At 37.8% G+C, this 27,641-nt stretch overlaps 1 protein-coding gene across 1 annotated transcript in view; it reads left to right on the forward strand.

The window, feature by feature from the left end:
• Nucleotides 1-27,641, forward strand: part of MALRD1 (MAM and LDL receptor class A domain containing 1) — a 1,127,868-nt gene that overhangs the window by 202,211 nt on the left and 898,016 nt on the right. The window contains exons 15-18 of the mRNA XM_006869907.1: nucleotides 7,688-7,840; nucleotides 8,268-8,373; nucleotides 9,905-10,272; nucleotides 17,404-17,816. Coding sequence (XP_006869969.1) covers nucleotides 7,688-7,840; nucleotides 8,268-8,373; nucleotides 9,905-10,272; nucleotides 17,404-17,816 — 1,040 coding nt within the window. The remainder of the gene's footprint in view (nucleotides 1-7,687; nucleotides 7,841-8,267; nucleotides 8,374-9,904; nucleotides 10,273-17,403; nucleotides 17,817-27,641) is intronic.

The following is a 27,641-nucleotide window of genomic DNA, read 5'->3' on the forward strand; positions in this document are numbered from 1 at the left end:
GGTAACATAGTGGTTATTGAACGGGCTGCTAATTTCAAAGTCGGCAGTTCTAAACTACCAGTGGTTCCACAGGATAAAGATGAGTCGTTCTGCTCCCATAAAGATTTACAGCCTCAGAAACCCTGTGCAGGGTCACTATGAGTCAGAACCAACTCCATGGTATTTACAACAACAACAACAACAACATTATTGTTGTCAGTAATTCACTGATATCCAGAACATGGAATATAAGAAGCATGAATTCAGAAAAACTGGAAGTTGTCAAAAATGAATATAGATATCTCAGGCATTAATGTGGGCTGAAATGGACTGGCATTGGCCATTTTAACTCTAACAATCATATGGTTTACCATGCTTATAATGACAAATTCAAGTGAAATCATGTTGCATTTATAATCAGAAACAAGATTTCAAAATGTACCTTGAAGTACAATACTCTCTTGAATAGGACAATATCCATGTGCCTACAAGAAAGACCAGTTAATACCATTATCACTCAAATTTATGCACAGACTATAGGCATTAGCAATGATGACATTGAAGAATTCCACCAATTTCTTCATTCTAATATTGATCAAACATGTCATCAAGATATGTTGATACTTATTTGTGATTGAAAGAAAGAAAAGACAAAATGTATGTTAGAAGACACTCTGAAACTTGATCTCCAACATAGAGATGCTACAGCAAATGAAGAAAAGAGGAGATAAAAGAGCTAAATAGGAAATTACAAAGAACAGCTCAAGAAGACACAGTCAAATATAAAACTATGCTAAGACCTGGAGTTAGAAAACCAAAAGGGAAGAACATGCTCAGCATTTCTCAAACTGAGGGAACTGAAGTATAAACTCAAGCCTTGACTTGTAATATTGAAGGATTCTGGTAGAGTAGTGGTTATGAATCGGGATGCGAACTGCAAGGTCAGCAGTTCGAAACTACCAGCTGTTCTGCGGGAGAAAGATGAGGTTTTCTGCTCCCATAAAGATTTACAGCCTCGGAAACCCTGTATGAGGTTGCTATGAGTCTGAATCGACTCCATGGCACTTAACAACAACAACAATGGGCACAATATGGAATGATGCAGAAAGCATCAAAAGAAGATGGAAGGAACAAAGTCACTGTACCAAAAAGAATTGGTTGATGTTCAACTACTTCAAGAGGTAGCATATGATCAAGAGCCAATGATCCTGAGAAAGAAGTCCAAGGTGTATTGAATGAACAAGGCTCCAGTAACTGATCTGATACAAATTGTATTCTTTCAACAAACTGATACAACACTGGAGGAATTCAGTCACCTAAGCCAAGTAATTTGGAAGACAACTACCTGACCACCTGACTGGAAGCGATCCTTATTTGTGCCCATTCCAAAAAGAGGTGACCCAATGGAATGTGGAAGTAATGGGACAATATCATTAATAATCTCATACACATAAAATTTTGCTAAAGATAATTGCAAAACTGCTACAAACATACACTGACAGAGAACTGTCAGAGGTTCAAGATGAAATTTGACAAAGACATGGAATGAGGAATATCATTGCTGATTTCAGATGGATCTTGAAAGCAGAGAATACCAGAAGGGTATTTACATGTGCTTTATTGACTATGCAAAGGCTTTTAAAATCACATGCAAGTAAAATTTTGCATACGATAATTTAAAAGACAGTAAGAACAGTACATGGACAGAGGGACCTGTTAGAGCTTCAGGCCAGATTATAATGAGGATGTGAAATGAAGGATATTGTTGTTGACACCGTGTGGATCTTGACCGAAAGCAGAGAATAACAGAAATATATTTACCGCATTGACTATGCAAAGACTTTTGACTGCATGGATAACAAGCTATGGATAACATTACCAAGAAGGTGTATTTCAGACCACTTAATTGTATTCCAGAACACTCAGCCTGCTTTACTTAATTTGCTCTATTTATAGCTCAGAAGAGGTTTATTTAAGATAAGCCCTACACTACTACTACCTCGTTAAGTTAAGAAAGAAAAGCCATTTCCAAATGGAATGATCTCCACAGGTGTAAGATTAGGATTTACAGCTCATATTTATGGGAGACTCAACTCAATCTATAGCATGCGCTAACTCTTATCTTGACCTTAAACTTCTCATCTCTGACATAGGGGCAATAATATTTTTTGATATTTCATGAAGATTAAGTTAGGTGACATATTCTGTTAATGGATGTGGTCCATGATACATCTTACTACTTGAGATTCTTCAATAAGTTGTTGTGGGAGCTGACAGTTGAGCTACAGGTTACTACACTCTAAAAATTATTGCTTGCATTTCATGTCTTTAAAAAAAAAAAAAAAAATCTGTCTGATGTGACTAAGACCAAAGAGACGTTCAGCTATTCTTGACCATCAATAATAGACCATCTTCCTCCTGTGAACTTTTCAGCCTTTGTGTGAGGCCCAAATGATCAGCCTAGACTTCATCTTTCTACACTTCATTTTTATTCATTACGAATGAACCTCAGAGTCCTTGTGTGGCCCTGTGGGATACGCATTAATCCCAAGGTCCATTTGAATTGTAAGGTTGGTGGTTCAAACTAATCAGCCATTTTTTAGAAACCCTATTATTGTAGCTATGAGTCAGAATCAACTCTACAGCACTTAACAGCAACAACAGAGATTATCCAATGTAATGGACTGCAAAGTCAGTTTGAACCACAAGCTCACCAGCCGCTCCTTGGAAACTCTATACAGGGTCATTATGGGTTGGAACCAACTCGATGGCACTTAACAACAACAACAATCATAGAGCTTTGACAGTGAATCTGAAATGATATGGAATCTGATTCTGTATTCCTTTCTCTTACAAGATTTGTTGGCCTCTACATAAATTTAGTGGAGTCCTGGTGTGGTGTTGCAAGATAATGCACTGGACTTCAAGGTCAGTTAGAACTCTAAGGTCAGCAGTTGAAACCCACCAGCCACTCCTTGGAAACCCTATACAGGATTACTATGGGTTAGAACTGACTCAACAATACTTAATAACAACACTATAAATTTACCTTCTTTACCTCTGTCAAGAGCTCTAAAAATAACATTAATACTGTAGGTAATGGATGTATTTGTCTGTCAATAAAATTATCTTTACCCAGCTAAGAGAGGTCACTTAAGTAATTTTTCTAACAATAATTAAAAACAGCTTTAGAGTCACTAGCTTTTCTATTTATAGCCATCAGATATGGAAGCATACATTTTAGGAATTCCTTGTCTACTGGCATGCTGTGTGAATGCAAAAGCACGAAGTATACAACCAACTCTGAGTTAAATAAAACTGCAATTGTTACTGCAAATTATGATGATTCTGATGATGATGATAATTGGTGAAGTTGATAATGACGTTCCAAAATCCATGCAAAACCTTTAACATTGATCATTAAAACATGTCCAGAAAAAGAATATATCAATTATCCCTGATTTATGACTAAATTCTGTTTTGAGAACTCTATGGCAAATTAATTTGGACATAACTGGAATACATCTTCTTTTTAGTTTTATTCTTAGTTTTCATTCCTATTGACATTTATTATCAGCATCTGTATAAATCCAATCTTTAGTCATCTGCAAGTGAACATCAGCAAATTGCATGCTGCAATATTGTACGTACTACGTATCATTAACCTTGTTAGGTTTGTGTTTTCAAGGCTGTGAATCTTTACAGGAGGAGAAAGCCTCATTTTTACCCCCACACATTGGCTGTTGGATTTGAAGTGCTGACTTTGTGTTTAGGAGTTCAGTGTGTATCCTACAGCCTCACTAGAGTTCTTTTACTAACACTGTTGTTATTAAGTACTGTAGAGTCAATTATGATTGATGGCCAGCCGGTGTAGAGTTTCCAAGGAGCAGCTGGTGGATGCGAACTGCCAACCTTTTGGTTAGCAGTCCAGTGCTTATCCTACAGCACTACATCAGGACTCCGTTTACTAACATTGATATGTACAAAAACAAAACAAAAAACAAAAATAGGCATTAAGTAAAATTTGTCATAGCTCAAATACCTCATAGGTCAGTAACTACCTATGTGTAATTTTCAAAAGCTGTTCTAAAAGGTATATATTTGATTAACAGTTAGCTAGTAGACTAATTCCATTGCTTATTACATCTTTAGTCAATGTTTGTTGCTTTTAAGTGCCATCAAGTTGTTTCTGTTGCATAGTGACCCTGCATAGGGTTTCTGAAATATCAACCTTCCTATTACAGTCTATTGCTTATCCTACAGCTCCACATTAAGACTTCAGCCAACAGAGGTGACTGTTAAAACTGTGCATAGGTATATAAACATAGAGGAACAAAGCATATTAGAAATGAGTATATATTTGAATTTTAATCTTGTAATCATCTGTTACAATCACTGTCTTTCTTGGGATTTATCTATGGGAATGAATCGCTCCAACAGACTCCTAAAATTTATTACATTAGAATATTCATTTGTTTCCACAACAGTGTCTCTCTGGATAATAGATAATAAGGTTCCCTTTAAGGTAGTTGTGTGAGAGAGAGATTATACAGTAGCAATAACTTATTTTCTTTCTATTTTTGCTTACAGTAAACTCCTCAATCTTGCTTTTTGTATTGCTTGGAATAAGAATCAACATCTGTTCCTTGACTGATGATTTAAATGACATGGTGCTGTGGGTTAATGTGCTGGACTGCAAAGTTGTTTTGAACCGCAAGGTTGGTAGTTCAAGCTCACCAGTCACTCCTTGGAAACCCTACACATGGTCACTATGGGTCAGAACCAACTTGACAGCACTTAACAACAACAATGTACCTTGAAATCCCTGGAATGGATTATGTTTCCTATGGACCATTTATGTGTTGTATATAAAGAAAGATGATTTTTAAAATACAAGAACTTAAATGATCTTAGCATAACACTGCCAGATACAGTGCTGGAAGATGAGCATTTCTCAAGCTGAAAAAATAATGAAAAAATTTAAAACTAAACTTGAGACATTGAAACATTCTATGAGCAAAATATTGAATGATACAGAGAGGATCAAAAGAAGATAGAAAGAACATACAGAGCCACTGAACAAAAAAAAAAAGAAAGAAAGAAAAAGGTCAATGTTCAACAATTTCAAGAGAAAGCACATGATCAAGAGACACTAGTACTTAAACAGTCAATAGTAAAGAAGGAAACCCGAGGTGAACTGAAGACATTGACAAACAACAAGACTCTAGGAATTGATGGAAGACAGACTGAAATCTTTCAACAAGCTGATGCAACACTAGAAGCACTCACTCATTTATTCCAAGAAATTTGGAAGACTTGGTCAACCATTAGAAGAGATCCCTATTTGTACCCATTTCACAAACAGGATACCCAACAGAATGTGGAAATCATAGAGCTGGATGATAATGCAAAGAATGGATATTCCAGGACACTTAATTTTGCTCATGAAGAACCTATGCACAGACCAAGAGGCAGTTGTTAGAACAAAACAAGGGGATGCTAAATGTTTTAAAAGAAGGAAAGGTGTGTATCAGGGTTGTATCTTTTCACCATCCAGTCTGTATGTTGAGCAAATAATCCAAGAAGCTTGACTATATAAAGAAGAAGGTGACATCAGGATTGTAGGAAGACTCCATGACAACCTGTAATATGCATATGATACGGCATTGCATGCCAGAAGTGAAAGGATTTAAAATACTTGCTAATAAAGATCAAAGAGTACAGACTTCAATATGGTTTGTACCTCAATGTGAAGAAAACAAAATTTCTCACAACTGGATGTTTACATAATGATAAATGGGGAAAAGATTGAAGTTGTCAAAAACTTCATTTTGCCTGATTACATAATCAACACTGATGGAAACACAGGTTGAGAAATCAAATGATATAGTGCATTAGGCAAATATGTGCAAAGACATCTTTAAAGTGTAAAAGTGCAAAGATAATAGTTTGAGGACTATGGTGCACTGGATTCAAATTATGGTATTTTCAGTAGCTTCACATGCTTGTGAAAGTTGGACACTGAAAAAGGAAGACCCTAGAACTGATGCATTTGAGTTTTGGTGGTGGTAAGAATATTAAAAATGCCATATACTGGTAGAAGAACAAACAAATCTGAGTTGGAAGAAGTACAGGCAGAATGCTCTTTAAAAGCCAGGACGGTGAGACTTCGTCTCTCATACTGTGGACATATTATCAGGAGGATCCAGTTCCTGTAGAAGGACACCTTGCTTGGTTAATGGAAGGTCAGCGAAAAAGTGTAAGACCCAAAATGAGTTGGATTGGCAGCAATGGGCTCAAACTTAACAACGATTGTGAGAATGGCACAGGACTGGGCATTGTTTCATTCTGTTGTGCACAAAGTCCCTGTGAGGTGGAACTGACTTAATGGCCCTTAACAACAATATACACATCCAGGGGAGCATTATATGAAGTATGATGCTTATGTTGTTGTTGTTAAGTGCCATCGAGTCGGTTCTGACCCACAATGACCCAGTATAGGGTTTCTGAGGAGCAGCTAGTGAGCTTGAACCACCAACCTCGCAGTTCAAAGGGCTTTGTAGTCTTGACGCGTTATTCTACCTACAGCACCACACCAGGACTCCATATGATGCTTATAGAATTTTTCAAATATTAGCTGTTGATTGTTGGTACAAGTGCTTTAGTTTCCTAGGGTTACCTTGACAAAAATACCACAGGTCAGTGGCTTTCAATAACAGAAGTTTGTTTTTTCCAGTTTCTGGAGGAATGAAGTCTCAATTCCCAGCACTTCCATGCTCTCTTTTGGCTCTGAGGGATGTTTCTCCTTTGCCTCTTTAGCACTCAGCATCTATTGGTGGTCCTTAGCTTGTAAACAGATCCTCACATGCTACCGTCCCCCAGGGTGTGTGGCTCTCTTTCTGTGTCTGCCCTCTTTTCTAAAATGCTTCTCGGAGGGATTAGGCTGATGCTTCTCAGAGGGATAAGGCTGAGGATTAATTTACTCCTGTATGATTAATTTTCTCCTGCGTGATATTTTTAACTGATAACATTGGCAAAGAAAAACCCATGTTCACCATGCACTGATACAGTAGTTAGCTCTTCAACACATCTTTTTGAAGGATCCAATTCAGTCCATAACAAGATTCAACATTGCACAGTTTAGTGTTAAATACTCTATGTTGTTGTTATTGTTAAGTGCCCTTGAGTTGGTTCCAACTCATAGCAACCCTGTATAGAGTTTCCAAGGAGAGGCAGGTGAGTTTGAACCACCAACCTTGTGGTTCAAACCAACCTTGAGGTCTTGTACATTATCCTGAAGTGTCACACCAGGATTTCAAATACTCTCTAGGAACAATTCAACTTTCCAGCTGATGTAACACACGTGAGTAACAATGAATTAGGTGAACTGTGACAATTCTTTAAATAATATAAGTGAATGATGTTCTTTCTTAGACTATTACAAAGATTTTTTCATTTCTTAAATTGAGAATTCTGCCTTACTAATTCACAATTTCACAGTATGAAATTCACAAACCCATTGTTTCCGACACCATCTTTTTCTTCTAATGTGTTCCATGATGTACTTGTTGTTTGCTGTTAAGTGCCGTCCGTCCAGTCGATTCTGAAAGCAAAAATAATGTGATTTCTAATTCAGTGCTTTATCCTTCTTAAAATGTGTGACTATTTTGGAAAAATCTAGGTAAGAACCACATGTTTTCTTCTTCAGTCTCCAAATGTGATTTTGAAGAAAATAGCTGTGGTTGGTTTGAAGCCATTGGTGGTGACCATTTTGACTGGACATGGAGCTCCAGAAATGACCTTTCTGCTGATTTTGAACAACAGGCTCCACCTGGAGATCACACTCACAGCACAGCCCAAGGTAAGAAGTGAGCAGAGGCCATCTCTAGCTGCTTCTAGACTGCTCAATTTGGCCTGGGAAGGGAAAGAGAAGCATTGGAAGTTATTAGTAGGACAGTTCTAGATTGCTAATTACAGTCTGTAAGGAATAATTCTATTATGAGTAGTAAGGAGAGAGTATTGAGAAGTATTTTTATGCAATTAACCAAATCAATCAATTGTTTTAGGCCTTACTTTGGCCTAGATATAGATGATATTGTTGTGTCTTTAAGAGTTCATTTGAGTAACATTCATTTCCATTGATTTTTATTTATTTATTTTACTTTTATGTGGTGTTAATTGTAGAGTTAAGTTGGGCATGAGAATTTCCTCAGTGTAGGGGTAAAAGAGATGCGTCACTTTTTAAATTCCAGTAGGTTAACTAATGTTCTGTTTTTATATCCTAATAGGGCATTTTATGTTCATTCTGAAGAAAAGCAGCAGTTTCTCCCAAATTGCTAAACTCCAGAGCCCAACTTTCAGCCAGACAGGACCTGAATGTACACTCTCTTTCTGGTAAATATTATAAATGCAGGCTGATTACCCAGGGATTATATATTAGGGGATGAGCACAGTCTCACTTCTGTTTCAATGTTGCACTTATACTGCGGCTGCTAACTAATAACATGTTAATAGTGATATAATAATAATGATAATTATGTTTCTATCTATACTTTCTCCTTCAAATAATGTGTTGTACATAAACATCTTACCAGATGCTAAAAACCCAGGTGTGGAAAATTTGGAAGTAATGTTTGGGGAGATGGAAACCTGCCAGAGACATGTTTCTTTTGAGGTCTAGCAGGACATTTGGAGTCTCTAGAAAGGATGGGTGATCATGTACCATCAAGTTGGTTCTGACTAACAGAGACCCTGTGTGTGGTTTCTGAGGTTGTAAATGAAAGCCTCATCTTCCTCCTGTGGAACAGTTGGTAGATTTGAATGGCTGACCTTTTGTTTAACAGCCCTACTGCTAAACCATTACTCCACCAGGTCTCCTCCTAGAAAGGATGTTTGTTAAGTGCCTTCAAGTCAGTTCTGACCCATAATGACTCCGCATAGGGTTTCTGAGGAGGGACTGGTGAGCTTGAACCACCAACGTTGTGATTCAAACCGACTTTGCAGTCCATTGCATTAACCCACAGCACCATGCCAGGACTTCTTGTTGTTAAGTGCCGTTGAGTCGGTTCCAACCCATAGCGACCCTGTACAGGGTTTCCGAGGGTGTAAATCTTTACGGGAGTAGAAAGCCTCATCTTTCTCCCGCGGAGCAGCTGGTAGTTTCGAACCGCTGACCTTAAGGTTCGCAGCCCAATTCGTAATCACTACGCTACCAGAGCTCCTTATACCAGGACTAGAACTACCTTATCAAGCATAGATTTCCTTTCTCCATGCTCTGCTTTATGTCTTGATAAAACATGGGAATGCTGATAAAGCAGATCTTTATTTTTTTGTGTTTACCTTTTGGGTAAACGTGTTAAATTTAATTGGATATATTTTTCGAAAGGCTGTCAGTGACAATTGGTCTACAAATGCTTTTTTTTTTTTTTTCCCCTAGAGAAAATGTACAGCACATAAAACATCTCCTTTGTGCCACACAGACAATTTGAGCAGAAAACTTCAGTCCAGGCATCTTCTAGCACTTATTAGCAGTTGTAGTTGGCCCCTGGCTTTCCTTTAAAAATAGCTATCCTATTATATTCACACAATTAGCATTTTGCTTTGGTGCTTGTTAACAGTATTTGTTATGCTCATTTCTTAAGATGAAAGGGACTGTTTTCCTCAAACTGTGGATTTTAATTTAATTAAGACTGCTTCCTCTGTTGTATACAGAACTCCTTGAGGAAGATTCCCAGTGCCCTGAGAACTGGAGTGTGCACCTCAGCAGATAAGCTCTTACAAAGGGGCAACCACAATTGCTGTAGGGAATAAAGAAGTCATTCATGATGACTAATTATTAATTGTTAGCTGACTGGATGAGTCCAAAAGTTAAGTATTTAGTATATTCCATGAATGACTTTCATTTCTTGTGGGTTCTCTTTTCCAGGTTTTATAACTATGGCTTGTCGGTGGGAGCAGCTGAACTGCAACTGCACGTGGGAAAATCCGGAGACTCCACAGTCCTCTGGAGAGTCTTATACAATCAGGGCAACCAATGGTCAGAAGCCATCATTCAGCTTGGGCGCCTGACTCAACCTTTCCATTTGTCGCTAGATAAAGTGAGTCTTGGCATTTATGATGGAGTCTCTGCTATTGATGACATCAGGTTTGAGAATTGTTCTCTTCCTCTTCCTGCTGAGAGCTGTGAAGGATCAGATCGTTTCTGGTGCAGACACACCAAGGCTTGTGTAGAAAAACTTCGATTATGTGATCTGGTGGATGACTGTGGTGATAATACTGATGAAGCCGACTGTGGTAAGTTGCTTTGGGCTCTCTTACTCATTTTACTAGTGGTGAGCTTGAATCAAGCCATTTGACATAAACCACAGTCCCAAAGCTGATGAATACCTCCCAAAGCTGATGAATACCATGTGTGATTAATTAAAGAAGTCATGTTGTTGTTGTTGTTAAGTGCCGTTGAGTCGATTCCGACCCATAGCAACCTGGTATAGGGTTTCCAAGGAGCAGCTGGTGAGCTTCAACCACTGACCTTGCAGTTCAAACGGCTTTGCAGTTTGATGCATTAGCCCACAGCAGCCCACCAGGACTCCATAGTGTTTACTAATACGTAGCATGCCACTGTCATAGTATGTGCTGAGCCCTTCTGTGAGAGATGCAAATAGTTACAGTACTAAAGTGCTTGATACTAATCAATAAGTTGGAGGTTCAAGTCAACCCAGAGGCAACTGGGAAGGATGGGCTGGTGATCACCTCAGTCATTGAATATCTTATAGGAAAGAAAAGAAAAGAAAAGAAAACCTTGTGGAGCACAGTTCTACTGTAACACACACGGGGGTCCCTGTAAGTTGAGATACAGTGATGAACACAACTACACAGTCCACTGCTCTCAGGTAGCCTAGTATCTAATAGGAGAGATAGATATTAAAATAGTTAATAAAATTGCATCTTAGAGAGATGCTACAAAGAAGGGTGCCTTGAGTTCGTATAATTAGAGAAATGATCTTTTTAGAAATGAGTACTTAGCTAGCAGGGGCCTGAAAAATTGGAAGCGAGAGCAAAAGCCTTCATGCGTGACTGCACGGCAGGTTGAAGATAAGTCAATGTGGTTGGAGCAAGAGGATGAAGGAGAAATAGGGTACAAGGTGAAGATGGAGAAGTTGTGGGGGCCAGATTTGCAAATCATTTTAGTACATGTTAAGGAAGTTTTTCTTTATCTGAGAGTTCTTAAGAAGAATGGTAATATGATAAAATTGGCATATTATACAATGTCACTATTGATACAGTGTAATGAATGGACTAAAAGAGAGTTGTTGTTTACTGCCATTGAGTCAGTTCTGACTCATAGCAACCCTGTACAGGATTTCCAAGGTAGAGCTCCCAACCTTGTTTGTACTCCAGTGCATTATCTTGGTGGTCTTCTTCTGACCCTCCACTTTACCAAACATGATATCCTTTTCCAGGGACTAGTCCCTCCCGATACTATGTGCAAAGTATGAAAGATGAGGAGTCCTGGTATGGCACTGTAGTATAAAGCACTTGACCAGAAGTTCATTATAAACCACAAGGTCATCAGTTCAAGCTTACCAGCTGCTCCTTGGATATCCTATACAGGGATGTTATGAGTCAGAATTGACTCAATGGCATTTAACAATAACAACAAACAACGTGAGAGACAAAGTCTGGCCATCCTGGCTTCTATGGAACATTCTGACTGCACATCTTCCCACACAGTTTGGTTTGTTCTTTTGACAGTCCATGTTGTTGTTGTTACTAAGTGCTGTGAATTTGATTCTGGCTCATAGCCACCCTATATAAGGTTTCTGAGGGGCAGCAAGTAGGTTTGAACAGCTGACCTTGTGATTTGAAGTAGTTTATAAGAGAATGAGGGACAGCTTGAGTCACAGTGATGGGCATGAAGATAAAGGACTCAGTTTTGAGAATGTATTTGTTGTTGTTGTTATGAGCTATTGAGTGACCTCATAGTGATCCTGTATGAGGCTTCTGAGGCTACAAACATTTTTGGAAGCAGAAAGTCTCGTCTTTCTCTCCAGCAGTGGTAGGTGCTTTCAGACTGCCGATCTTGTAGTTAGCAGCCTAGCTAGTAATCCATGTTGATGTGGCACTGTAGGATAAGCACTGAATTGCAAGGCCAGTTTGCACTGTGGGGTCAGTGATTCAAAGTCACCAGCTGCTCCTCAGAAACCCCATACAGGGTCACGATGAATCGGAACCAACTCAACAACAACAATGTAGCCCTCTACACCATTTGATATTTTTGACCATAGAAAGCAGTTAGTGAAAGGTAAGTCTTAGCCCCGTCAAATATAAGTCCTACATTTCTGACAGATTATTCAAAAGTTTGGATGTGCATTTCTAATTTTTGCAGTTCCAACTATTGTATAGGTTTTGTAATATAATATAGTTAGCTCCAAATAGTGTTGAATGAATTTGATGCTGAAAATGAATCAGAAGCTAAATTTTTAAAGTGTTTTTAGTATCTGTCAGGAAATAAAGTTTGAATGATTCAGAAGACAGATTCCTTGCCCCAAAATATCAACAATTCTTAAATACCAAGTGATGTGCCCATTAAATTGGGAATCTAATTATAAACCAAAGTGGGATCATAAAACATTTAAAAAGTCATAGGAAACATTACATTAAAGAAATCTCCATGTAAACCATTGTAGAGCGTTTTGTGTATACATATGATTGTTCTTGATAAGGTCAGGCATCTTAAAGTAAGAATTACCATACATCTCACCACATTTACACATCTATTATTTGAGTTGTATAATATTTGAACTATGGTGTAACATTGTAGGATTAGCGTTCGACTGCAAGGTCAGTTTAAACCACAAGGTCAGCAGTTCAAACTCAGCAGTGGCTCAACATTTAACAACAATATTTGAGTGAATATAAATAAAATTGATGATTTTTGACAACGATGGTTCTGAGAAATGTTACTGACATTAAGATCATTTATTTTTGCAAAATTAGAAAGCCTTTTCATCTTTTTCAAGCTTCCCTAGTTCTACTCCTTAAAAAAAATGTCCATCTGTTAGAGAAAATAAGCAAGTTAGCCTTCAGATTCCTCACTGTTAACTTAACAGCCTGGGATTGTGGGAGTACAAGGATAATACCAAAATACCTCTTGTGACTGTATATTGTTTTAAGATCATAGTAGTAGCGTTAGAGAGTAGGTTTCTATTACAGTTTTCCCTGTAGGCATAATACTATGGCACAGGTTGCATTAGACATCTTGAAATCCTTGATGTACTTTTTTGATTTTTTAACATATGTAGGGACAGCATCTTTTTTCAAGGGTGGAGCTACATGGGTTCCCATTGGAAATGAAGATTGAGTATGCAGTCAGTATCAAGACAGGCCATACAAAAATCTGTTGGCTTTGGTACCAGTTTGATGTCAAAAAACTCAGCAACTTGACATTCTCCTTCTGCTGCACAGCCAAAGACTGACACCTGGAGAGTACACTGTAGGTCCCTAGCTCATGTCACATCTGGGCTTGATTAGTCACAAGTGAGGAAATATCAAATGAGCGCTCACCCCCCATTTGACATTTACTCACTTGGTTCCCTTCATTAGGTGTAAGCTCCTGCTCTGTGGTTTCAGAGACAGATGATTTGTTCTTGCCTGACTGAGTTTATACACATAGACTTTTATTTACTGTTTCAGAGTATTTGTTCACCTTTCGTTCCAAGTGCATTTACTGAGAGGAATAATTAAAGGACAGCTGACATTTATTTTTTTTTTTTTAAATATTAACTTATGTAAAATGAAGCTAAAATATGGAACCACCAACTAGCTCTAAATCCTGTCAGCTCTGCCCAAATAGTGCCAAATGTACAATCTATCTTATTTAGTCAAAAGCACATACTTGGTGTCAACAAAATCCTCACATCTTGAAAAAAGAATTTGTTCCAATGTCAGTCTAGAAGTGTAGGTAGATATTTCTTTTAAAAAGATACTAGTTAACTATGATTAGAAAAGGAATTAGAATCGTGAAAGCTCTCCATCAAAGGAGCTATAATCCAGAGATGGAAAGACCATCGCTGATGAGATGCAATTAAGGAGAGGTAAGGGGCTTGACATTACCTTAAATATAGTTACAGAGTGAAAAAAGAAATGAGGTGTGTGAGGCACACAGGGAAGATGATGCATATCATATCATGGGGAAGGATTGTAGTTGATGTTAGGTGCCATCAAGCAGGTTCTGACTCACAGTGACTCCATTTGACAGAGGATATTCTTGATGGTAATCTTTATAGAAGACAGGTCTTCCTCTCTTCAAGCTGCTTTGTGGGCTTGAACCATTGGACTACCAGGTCTCTATGACGAAGGATTGTTAGGGACAAACAGAAAGACATTTTAATTTGAAGAATGTTGTGCTTTAAAGACAGAGGAGTTATGTTTAAGTTGATTGTAAACTAGAAAATATGAAAGGATTCTGAATAGAGAAGGAAAATAATACTGCCATTAAAGAATTATCATCTGGCGTGAAAAACAAAAGACCCTAACCCACTGTTGTCAAGTTAATTCCAACTCATAATGGCCTCCAAAGGGCAGGGTAGAACTGCTCTGTGGGGTTCCTGAGACTGTCAGTCTTTATGGGAGCAGATAACCTTATCTTTGACCTGAAAGCATCTGGTGGGCTTGAACTGTTGACCTGGTGGTAATCTGTTAAGAAACCAGCTCTACTTATTTAGCACTAATGTGTAGGACAACTTGGCGTGAAGGGCAGAATTGAAACAGAGAGAATAATTTTTCAGAGCGAGTTCTAGAAAACACCTGCTTGAGAATTATCACAGGTACTTGTTTCATTGTGGGGGTTGCAATCAATGATATGAAACAAAATGTACTGAATTGTTGAATGGAGTACTCATTTGTTCTGTAAACAGTCACCAATTCACAGCAAAAAGTTTTTTTTAAAAAAAGTGCATTCCTACCTTTTACACTAGATCTTAAAAGATTAGTGTTTGTATGGTACTTTACCAGGGAATTAGCAATTTTATCATGCATTCCATGTAATTCTGAAAGATGGGGATATAGAAAGGTACAGAGCTTTGCATATTAGAATCACCAGTCAGTAGTTCGAAACTACCAGCTGTTCCATGGGAGAAAGATGAGGTTTTCTGCTCCCATAAAGATTTACAGCCTTGGAAACCCTGTATAGGGTTGCTACAAGTCAGAGCCGACACCACAGCACATCACAAGTAGACCTTGCAACCACATGTCTGTCAGTTTGTCATACTATTTTTTTTGTTGTTACTGTGATGCTGGAAGCTATGCCACTGGTATTTTAAATTTCACCAGGGTCACCCATGGTGGACTGGTTTCAGTTGAACTTCCAGAGTAAAACAGAATAGGAAGAAGGAGAGACAGACTACTTCAAAGAATGATTTGCCACTGACAGCCTTATGAATAACAGTGAAACATTGTCAGATATAGTATTGGAAAATAAAATTGTTATGACTAGCCCCAGAATATTGTCAGATATAGTGCTGGAATATGAGGCCCTAAGTTCAGAAGGAGTTTAGAAGTCTACTGGAGAAGAACTGCCTCCTCAAAGTAGAGTTGACTGTGTTGACACAAATGGAGTCAAACTTTTGGGACTTTCAGTTGCTGATGGGGTACAGCTCAAAATGAGGAGAAACAAGTACAAACATCCATTAATAATTTGAACATGGAATGTACCTAGTGTGATCTAGGAGAACTGAAAGCTGTCAAAAATGAAAGAGAATACATGAAGATCGATGTCATAGCATCAGTGAACTGAACTGGAATGGTATTGACCATTTTGAATTTGACAATCATATGCTTTGCTATGCCTGGAGTGACAAATTGAAGATGAATGGCATTGCATTATTCATTAAAAACAACATTTCAAGGTCTATCTTAAAGTACAGTGCTGTATGTGATAGGATAATATCCATATACCTATGAGGAAGAACAGTTAATGCTACTAATCTTCAAATTTATACACCAACCACTAAAGCCATTGATGATGAAACTGAAGAATTCTGCTAACATCTTCAGTTTGAAACTGATCAAACATCCAATCAAGCTGTATTGATATTACTGGTGATTGGACTGGGAAGATTGGAAACAATGAAGGATCAGTAGTTGGGAAATATGGCATTGGTAATAAAAATGATGCTGGAAACAGTATAATAAAATTTTGCAAGACCAAAAATTTATTCATTGTAAACACCTTTTTAAAAACAACATAAAAGATGACTGTACACATGGACTTTACCACATTGATTACGCAGAAATCAAGTTGACTACACCTGTGGGAAGAGATGGCGGGGGAAAAAAAACCCATATTATCAGCCAAAACAAGGCCAGGAATATACTGTGGAACGGATCATCAGTTGCTCATATGTAAGTTTAAGCTTAGATTGAAGAAAATTAAACCAAGGCATTGGCATAGAACAAGGCTCTAGGAATTGAGGGAATATAGAAATTGAAATCTTTCAACAAACTGATGAAGCATTGGAGGCACTAACTCATTTATGCCAAGAAATTTGGAAGACAAATACCTGGCCAATGGATTGGAAGGGATCCATATTTGTGCCTATTCCAAAGAGAGGTGACCCAACATAATATATAAATCATCAGAGAAAATCATTAATATCACAGTGGTAGTAGCAATGGGCTCAAGCGTGACAATAGTTGTGGGGATGGCCCAAGACTAGGCAGTGGTTTGTTCTGTTGTACATAGGGATGCTGTGATTCAGAACTGACTCATTGGCACCTGGTAAGAACAGCAAAAGCAAAGGGGCCTCTTTGTGGCACTCTAGAATAAGCACTGGACTGCTAACCAAAATGTTGGCCCCTCAAACCTACTGGAAACCCACCACGAGCCCATATGCTCAGTTACAATGAGTCAGAACTGATTCAGAGGTGCTTAATAACAACAAAGGGAGCTCATATTAAATTCTGATGCACATCTCACCTCTTGGACTAATTTAAGTCAACATCTCTGGAGATGAATTCATGGCTTTGGTGGTTTTAAGTACTTCCTGGTGATTGTAATATTCTGCCACTGTTGAAATCCACTAAACCAGTAAGTTGGTACAATGAGTCAGCTATGGGATCATGATTATTTGCCTAGAGTTATGGCAGTACATGTAGAGAGCTAGAAATGCAGAAGAGCTGGACATAAGGGGCATTTGGGAAATAGTAGCCAAAGCAATTTTATCTTCAGTTCATAAAGTGATTGTTACTTAATACTTGTACATTATCAAGAATTTATTCACTCATTTTAAAAATGTTGTAATGCAACACTTCGAAAATCAAAATGACGTGCCTTGGCATGAGAAAAGTATCAACTTTAATAATATTTTAATTATGACTACCAATTATTTAATGCCAATTTTGCAAATATTTTGTGGTATTTTTCAGCACCAGAACTACAGTGTAACTTTGAAACTGGAATTTGTAACTGGGAACAAGATACAGACGATGACTTTGATTGGATCAGGAACCAGGGTCCCACTTCAACACTTAATACGGGGCCAATGAAGGATAATACTGTGGGCACAGCTAAAGGACACTATCTCTACATCGAATCCTCAGAGCCACAAGTGTTCCAAAACAGGGCTGCCTTACTCAGTCCGGTCCTTAATGTCACTGCTACAAGCATCTGTACTTTCCGCTTCCATTACCACATGTTCGGGAAGCACATTTATAGACTGGCCATCTACCAGCGAGTCTGGAGTAACACAAGGGGCCAGCTGCTATGGCAGATATTTGGGAATCAAGGCAACAGATGGATAAGGAAGCATCTCACCATTTCCAGCATACAGCCTTTCCAGGTATGGATAATGGGTTTTATAATCTGTATTTGAAGTGCACCAAAAAGTCTAACAGACATGAAAGATCACTTTATTCTTAAATTAAAAGCAAATGAAATTTGATCCAAGTTACTTTGACACACATTTATCATTTAATTAAGCTCTTTAAGTTGGTTTCTTCCCTGACTACCCCCGATAATGCATGATTAAAAGTCTCTAAAGATGAACATGTGGCCTCAGGAACAGCTGCGCAGCCTCTGATTTTAAACACTCAGAGCACTGAAATTAAAAATATGAAGGAAAAATGTGTTTGCCACAATCTCTGCTATTCCCCAAGAAGCGCATACTTTTGAAAATATCATTTGAATTTTTCACACTACAGGTAAACAATTGATACCTGGCCGAGTGCTGGCTTTGTAAGAAAATCACACAGCTACACTGTAGCAAAGCTGAAGGTTTAGCCTCAGCCTCCTGATATTGGACAGTGTCTGTATTCTAAATTGCATCTATTTTATCCTGGAAGTCAAACTTGGTATAACAAGTTCAAGTGCTTGTGAAGCTTTAACAATTTTGTAAAACACTTTTACATAGGAGTGTTATCTTTCAAATCCTTTTAGCAATTCCCTGAAAGGGGCAAGTCAGAGATCCTTTGAGTCAATTTGTAAATAAGAAAAAAGGAACACAGAGAGGTTGGTGTTTATCCCAGACCAAATAATGGGTGAGAACCAAAATGGAGGCCTGATTCTAATTTCAAAGTTTTAGTATTTTTCTTATTTTTGATTTTCAAGTGTTCTTTATGTATCCTAGATACAAGACCTTTGTCAGATATATACTTTGCAAATATTTTCTTCCAGTTTTCAACTTGTCTTTTCATTCTTTTAATAACAGATCATCTTTTGAAAAAAGAATTTTAAGACATTTTGATGAGGCCCAATATATCAGTTTAAGGAGCTCTGGTAGCGTAGTGGTTACGAATTGGGCTGCGAACCTTAAGGTCAGCAGTTCAAAACTACCAGCCACTCTGCTGGAGAAAGATGGGGCTTTCTGCTCCTGTAAAGATTTACGGCCTTGAAAACCCTGTACAGGGTCGCTATGGGTCAGAACCGACTTGACGGCACTTAAAAACAACAACATATCAGTTTGTATGTGTGTGTGTTTTTAATGAATCATGCTTTTGGTGTTATATCTAAGAAGGCTTTATCCAATAAAATCCAAAAAGCTTTCCTTTCCTCTCTTTCTCCTCTTCTTAGGAAACTAGAATTTCATGTAAATTAAGCTACTTGATGGTTTGTTGTTGTCAAGTGCCCTTTAGTCTTTTTGGACTCGTAGCTACCTTGGATAGGATTTCCAAGGAGAGGTTGATGAGTTTAAACCACCTACCTTGCAGCTCATTTTACTGATTCTCTATTTGGTTATTTTGTTTGTTGGAATTATCTTTTATCTATATATTTTGTTTGGAATAGTTTCTATCTTTTCTTCTTCAATATCTAAACTATTTATCCTCTCTAGTGTGTTTTTTTCACCTGACTTCCTATAAGTTATCTATAAAGTTCAATTTGGGCCTTTTTTTTATATCTTAGAGGTCTATTTTAAAACAAATGGTATACAACTTCTAAAATTTTTACAGTGGTAAATATATATATAACTAAGCATTTGCCTTGTCAATCAATTTTATGTATATAATTCAGTGACATGAAATGCATTCAACATTTGTGCATCTATTTATAAATGTTTTTTTTTTTATTTATAAATAGAAAAACAGTGCTCCATAAAAGCAACTCTTCATTTCCCCCTCAATTTCAACCCCTACTTGTTCTTAGGTGCCTTCAAGTCACTTTCACCTCATAGCCTCATTTTCTTCCTGAGGAACGTCTGGTGGATTTAAACTGCTAGCTTTGTAATTAGCAGTCCAGTGCTTAATCTGCATTCTTCCAACTACTCATAAACTTTTGTATTTATGCATGTGCTTAATCTAAGTATTTTATATAAATAATATTATACAATATTTGGAGTTCTGGTATGGCACTGTCAGATAAGGTCAGTTTGAACTGCAAGGTCGTTCAAACCCACCGGCCATTCCTTGGAAACCCTATACAGAGTTGCTGAGTCAGAACCAACAAGACAGCACTTAGTAACAACAACAACAATAATTGTAATGTTTGCTCTTTGATATCTGATTTACTTCACTCAGCAGAATGTTTTCAAGGTTCACCTGTACATGTATCAGAACATTTCTCTTAATGGTTGAATTATTTCCATTGTATGTACGTACCATTCATTGGTTGTTGGACATTTGGGTTGTTCCTACTGTTTGACTACTGTGAATAATGATGCAATGAACACTGGAGTACAAGTATCTGCTTGTTGTTGTTGTTAAGTGCCGTCGAGTCGGTTCCAACCCATAGCGACCCTGTATAGGGTTTCCGAAGAGCGGCTGATGATCTTGAACCTCCCATCTTGCAGTTCAAACTGTTTGCAGTCTGGTGCATTAACCAACCCACTGAGCCACACCAGGATTCCCAAGTATCTGCTTGAGTCCCTACTATTCAGATTTTTGGGATATATAACTAGGAGTGGAGTTGTGGGAGTGTAGCGCTGTAGGATAAGAACTGGAATTCTAACCCCAAGGGTAGAAGTTCAAATCCAACAGCTGTTCCTCAGAAATCCTATACAGATTCACTATGTGTCAGAAATGACTCAATGGTACTTAACAAGAGCACAATAACTCTATATTTAACTTTTTGAGGAACTGCCAAACGTTTTTCTAAAATGTCTGTATGATTTCACATGTTATCGTTGTTAAGTACCATGGAGTCATTTCCAACTCATAGTGACCTTGCACAGGGTTTCCGAGATTGTAAATCTTTATGGGAGCAGAAAGCCTCATCTTTCACCTGCAGAATGGCTGCTAGTTTCAAACTGCCGACCTTGAGGTTAGCAGTCCAATTCATAACCACAATGAATACAGAATGAGCAATACAGAATGGCTCAAATTTCTCCACAAGCTTCCAAAAAGTATTATTCTCCATTTCTCTGATAATTATCTTAAGATTGACTATTATCAGAGAAATGGAAAATAACACTTCTTGGGAGTAAAAAGAAGCTCTGGTAGCATAGTAGGTTACAAGTTGGACTGTTAACTGCAAGGCCAGCAGTTCAAATCTATCAGCTGCTCCTCGAGAAAAAGATGAGGCTTTCTGCTTCCATAAAGTTTATAGCCTCAGAAACCCTATACAGAGTCACTCAGAATTTATAGCTTCGGGAGCAAGTCATAAAACCACCAGCAGTGAGGGTAAAGTGGTATTATGTTGTGGTTTGGGATTGCATTCCCCTTATTACGAACTATATTGAACATCTTTTCATGTGCTTACTGGCTTTTTACATATCATTGGAGAAATTTCTATTCAAATCTTTTGTCCTTTTTCTTTTTTTTTTTATTTGGGCTGTTTTTCACTGTTCCTATTCAGTTGTAGTAGTTCTTTTATATTTTGGATGTTAATTGTTGTTGTCATTAAGTATCTTTGATTCAGTTCCTATTCATGTTGTTGTGTGCCATGGAGTTGGTTCTGACTCATAGCGACCCTGTACAGGGTTTCCAAGGCTGTAAATCTGTACGGGAGCAGAAAGCCTCAACCTTCTCCTGCAGAACAGCTGGTAGTTTCGAACTGCTGACCGTGAGATTAGCAGCCCAACTGGTAACCACTACACTACCAGAGCTCCTTTTCATAATGACCCTGTATAGTAGGGTTTGCAAGGAGCGGCTGGTGGGTTTGAAATTTGGAACTTGTGATAAGAAGTTACAGAGCTTATCCCACAGAACCACATCAGATACATAGTTCTCAAGTATTGTCTCTGTACTTTCTTTGTAAAGCCCTTTCATGTACAAATACTAATTTTATTGAAGACCAGTTTATTTATTTTGTCTTTTGGTGCTCATGCTTTTAGTGTTATAACAAAGATTCTGAAACGAAATGCAATTTTAATAGCTATTTTTGATGTCCTTGACTGGTAATTCTATTACCTGTACCAGTTCTGGGTTTCAGTTGAATGATTTTTCTCCCCATTATGGTTGACATTTTCTTGTTTCTTATTTTTTGCATATCTGGTAATTGTATGAGGATGCCAGCATGTTGAATTTTACCTTATTGGTGCTGGAAATATATATTATCTATCTATGTATTTATTTATGTATATATGTATGTATCTATCTGTCTGTTTATCTATCTATCCTCTTTGTCTCTATTTGTGTTTATATTATTAATCTTCCTGTTGTTGTGTGCTGTCCAGTCAATTTCAACTAATAACAAATCCATGTAACAATGTTTAACTGCCTCATAGGGTTTTCTTGGCAGTAATCTTTACGGAAGCAAATTACCGGACCTTTCTTTTGCAGAGCCTCTGGTGGGTTTGAACTGCCAATATTAGGGTTAGCAACAGTGTTTTTAACCATATGCCACTAGAACTCCTTTGTTCTTTGTACTGGTATGCATTTAAGTTATTTGAAAATAGTTTAATTCTTGAATGGTCTTCCTTTTAGCATTTCTTGGAGGTGGTGGTTAAGTGCTGTGGAGTCAGTACCGACTCTTAATGATTCTGTATAGGGTTTTTGAGGAACAGCTGGTGAATTTCATCTACTGATCTTGTGGTTCAAACCCGCCTTTTAATCCCGTGCTTATCTTGGATTCAAATCAGTACTCAGTTTATGACTAAATATTCCTCACTACTGAGATTAAGACTTTTCTTTGTGCCTTAGCCAGTACCTTCTGAATGTTAAAGTTTTCTTGTTTGATGGGTGAAAAAAGGCATTATTCCTAGTCTTTTAAAGTAAAGTCAATTTGAACCTCAAGGTCATAGTTCAGGCTCGGTAGCCACTCCTTAGAAACCCTATACAGGGTTTCAATGGGTCAGAGCAGACTCAATGACACTTAACAACAACAACTGTTATCCTTCCTGGTGACTTTTTTCCAAGTTCGTTGTTTTTCTTCCCTCCCTGCTTGTCTGTCACCTCTCTTACCTCCTTTTATCTTTTCCTGGCCTCCTTCCCTTCCTCCCTTCCATCTTACTTCCCTCCATCCACCCATTCATCCATCCACCAATCCATCCGTATTTTCTTTTTCAAGACATAGTGAATATTTGATGATAAACAAATGCTGTCACAATGTTGTTTATTTAACACTCAGATATATATATATATAAAAAGATCAGTTTTAAATGAGAGGTTTTTTATCCTTGTATTATAGGTGCAGAAACAGAAATGAGAAGATGGTAAATCAATTGCTCTCCTTCCGTCTCATTGATTTTACTTTAGTTGAGGTCACCATCGCCTACACTAACTCATTGTAATAGTTCTGGAGCTACGGACTGCCATAATTTATCTTTCTAAAATGCAAACCTGGTCTTGGTACTTTCTTATGTAAAAGCCTTTAGTGAACCATGCAGCCTCATATTTACTTGTTGATTTTACTGTGAACTCACTGGATGTGAGTGCCATGACTTAACTGTCTTAGCATCTAATATGTTGTTGTTGCTAAGTGCCACCGAATCAGTTCCAAATCATAACAGCCCTGTATAGGGTTTCTGAGGAGCTGCTGGTGACTTTGAACTGCTGATCCAGTGCTGATCCTACAGCGCTACACCAGGAGTCCAGCATCTAATATTAGGTAAGGTGCCATTGAGACACTATCAACTCATAGGAACCCTAAACACAACTAAACAAAAACACTGCCTGGTCCTGTGCCAATCTCACAATCACTACATTTGAGTTCATCATTGCTGCCAATGGGCCAGTCCATCCATTTGGAGGTCTGTCTTTTTATCTGAGCCTCCACCGTACCAAACGTGATAGCTTTTTCCAGTGACTGGTCCTTCCTGATAATATGTCTGAAGTATGAGAGATGAAGTCTGGCCATCCTGGCTTCCAAGGAGTATTCTGGCTATACTTCTTCCAACACAGATTGGTTTGTTCTTTTGGCAGTCCATGGTTCGCTTAATATTCTCCTCCAACACCATAGTTCAAATGCATCAATTCTTCTATGGTCATCTTTATTCACTGTCCAACTGTCTCATGCATATGAGATTATTGAAAATGCCATGGCTTGGGTCAGGCACACCTTCATCGTCAAACTGTGACATCTTTGCTCTTGAACATTTTAAAGATGTCTTGTGCAGCAGATTTGCCTAATACAATATGTCATTTGATTTTTGACTGCTGCTTCCATCAGTGTTGATGGTTGATCTGAGGAAAATGAAGTCATTGACAACTTTTAATATAGTACTTAGCATCTAATATATTGTTGTTATTAAGTGCCGTTGAGTCAGTTCTGATTCATAGCAACCCTGTATAGCGTTTCCAAGGAGCGGATGGTGAGCTTGAACCTCCAACCTTGTGGTTCAAACTGACCTTGAAGTCTAGCACATTAACCCTCAACACCACAACAGGACTCCACTAGCTCTAATATAGTTGTTATTGTTGGGGTTGTTAAATGCTGTCGAGTCGATTCCAACCCATAGCAACCCTACATAGGGTTTCCAAGGAGTAACTGGTGAGATTGAACCACCGACCTTGCAGTACAAACGGCTTTGTAGTCTGGCACATTAACCCACAGCGCCACACCAGGACTCCTGTAATATAGTGGTGGTGTTGGTTATGTGCCGGGGAGTTGGTTCCCTCATAGCAACACTGTACAGGGTTTCCGAGGCTATAAATCTTTACGGGAGCAGAAAGCCTCATCTTTCTCCTGCGGAACAGCTGGTAGTTTCAAACTGCTGACCTTGCCGTTCGCAGCCCAATTCGTAACCACTACACTACCAGAGCTTTCTAATATAGTAGTACCTAGTATTTATAAGATATACAGTAAATGTCTCTTGAGTATGTGATTGAACTGATACTTGAAAATTACCCAGGGATACTTTTGAGTCCATTATTCTTTGTACTTAATTTTGATTTCTTCTTTGTCTGCTCATAATAATTTAATAACTTGGCATTATGAAGTTAGTGTTAGATAGTTTAAACAATGATTAACTTATGTACACAAAAGGCTTCAATACTTTAAAATTCTTATTTCCGTTTCAATAATATTTCATTTTTTAATTTAATATACTTATTTTATAATGTGTATATTTTTATATCAAACCAAGCTGGATTTCACTTAAAATTCTTTCAAGTCCATTGACAGATGAATACCACTTCACATGTTCATTAAAGTAATGAAACACGATTAGAGTTTGGGAAAATTTATCAATTTCTGTTTTGTGAATAGTCATCTGTGTTTATGTACATTATCTAAATCTTTAAAGATGTGAAGATTGTTATATTTCTGAGTTTTATTTCTGTAGTGCTCCACAATCCCATTGGCTGTTGATGTTACTATTTATATAGTTAATTTTACAGGATATGGTCAGTACCATTTTCACTTGCACTGTTAGTTTTATAGAGGAGCTCTATTTTTGGTAGAAGCTCAATGACAAAATTAGAGAACTTCCCAGCAGAAAGGGATTACTTAGCCCCACCTACTCATTATAGAGGTAAAGACATAAAGATCCAGAAATTCTGACTTCTGTTATATCATACAAGTAGTTGAGAAAAAAGACAAGATTCTAGATCCAGCTACAATTAAATAATCAAATCTTTTGATTGCTCAATTGCTATCCTGATGATCTGAAAAATATGTTCATTTATATGCCATGGTGAATGATTTATGGATTACTAAAGGCCAATTTTCAAAATATATATGAACCTCATAAAATTGTACTTATTTTTCCACAGAATTTTTCTAAGTATATTTGGGAGGGTATTTCCACTTCTGATGATGCAAAACAATAAAATTATATTGTAATAACTTAATGAAGGAGAATAATAACATGGAGACAATGTCACTTCTGAAGACTCCATTGCTGTTTGGAATGCATGCTGTATTTGAAGCGCTAAGTCCTGGAGTGGCACTGTGGGTTAATGCGCTAGACTACAAGGTTGGTTTGAACCACAAGGTTGGCAAATCAAGCTCACCAGCCATGTCTTGGAAACCTTATACAGGGTCACTGTGGGTCAGAACTGACTTGACAGCATTTAATAGCAACAATGAATCATTTATACTGCCAGTTATTTAAATGGTATATTGATCCTAATAAAAATGTATAAGCATTGCATGAAATGGTCTGTACATGGGCAGTATAGATCATATAAACATAATGTAACCTTTCAAATGATGTGTTCTTAGATATTTTGTACTTCAGTTGATGTAATCCTGGAAGTCTGGATCCGAAGTAGTGCCTGAGGAGTGTAATTCTATGTACTCATATTGTAGATATATTCAGTTTGGCAAACAGAGATTCCATTTCTTTCAGAGAATTGCCACTGTATCAACAAAATGATAGTGACAGTCCAGAGTCCAGTATTTTTTATCCTAAATTGTCCTTAGATTGACAATTAAAAAATTGTAGACACTAGACAGTTTCCCCCCATGCTATCCAGGTATGGCACTGTGGGTTAATGCGGTGCTAGACTGCAAAATCAGTTTGAACTGCAAGATTGGTGGTTCATGCTCACCAGTTGCTCCTTGGAAACCCTCTACAGGGTCTCTATGGGTCGGAACTGACTCGAAAGCACTTAACAACAACAACATTTTGTATCAACTCTTAAGTGTGTTGTCAAGGTCACTGGGTACCATAATCGGTTTACACTTGGTCCTGGTGGGGTGCCTTAGGATAAACACTGGACTGCTTATCACAGGTTGATAGTTCAAACCCACCAGCTGCTCCTTGGGAACCCTATGCAAGGTCGCTATGAGTCAGAACTGACTCAATGGCACTTAACAGCAACAACTAATCTAAGGCTTATGAATCACCCATAGTGCACAAGTTTCAGCAAAGCTTCCAGATTAAGACAGACTAGAAAGAAGAATCTGGAAACACACTTCTAAAAAAAATATTGGCCAGTGAAAACCTTATGAATAGCAGTGAGACATTGACCAATATAGTGAAGGATGACAAGACACTCAAAATACAACTGGAGATGGGCTGCCTCCTCAAAGGAGAGTCTTACAAATAATGTTTTCAGTAAGGCTTTCTTCAATTTTTAAAGTCTGTTTAGAATTACTGAGAACTCACTGGTAATTAATTTTTCCCCCGGCACACTTTCTGGGTATGAGACATCCTTCTTTCTCCTGATTCTATACCACCAGCATGAAATTTCCTTTTAAAGAATCAATAGAGCCTAAACTACTTGTGATAGAACAATCCATTGTTGAAAGACCCGGGGAATTCATATGTCAATAAGGAAAGATATTTGTGCTGTACTAAGTAATAAAGCCTACTTAATTGGAGAAAGATGAGGCATTCTGCTCCCGTAAAGATTTACAGCCTCGGAAACCCTGTACAGGGTCACTATGGGTCGGAACCTACTCAACGGCACGTAACAACAACAACAAATTAAATTTAACAATTATCTTGAAGAAAATTTCAAAATAGTTTCTAAGGCAGTTTCAGCTCTTGTACTACTGAACATATTGTTATTTGATAGGATAATTTCTAACAGAACACAAAACTCAGCAAAAAAATAAAACAACAAAACATAAAAACTCATGAGATTATCATATCTGGTCTCATTAGTAATGTCACATTTTAACTGGCACTAAATTTTAAAATAACTTCTTGACACTAATTTCTATGATCTGATGCTTTTAGCTGCCTTTATTGGCAATTCAGGGAGCTCTGGGTCCAAAGTGGTTAAAGTGCTTTGCTGCTGACCAAAGGGATAGAACCTACTAGCCTTTCTAAGGAAGAAAGATCTGGCAGTCCAGTTTCATAAACGTTGTTGTTGTTGTTGTTAGGTTCCATCGAGTCAGTACC

This window comes from Chrysochloris asiatica, unplaced genomic scaffold (assembly GCF_000296735.1).
Source record: "Chrysochloris asiatica unplaced genomic scaffold, ChrAsi1.0 scaffold00137, whole genome shotgun sequence".
NCBI classification, from domain to species: domain Eukaryota; kingdom Metazoa; phylum Chordata; class Mammalia; order Afrosoricida; family Chrysochloridae; genus Chrysochloris; species Chrysochloris asiatica.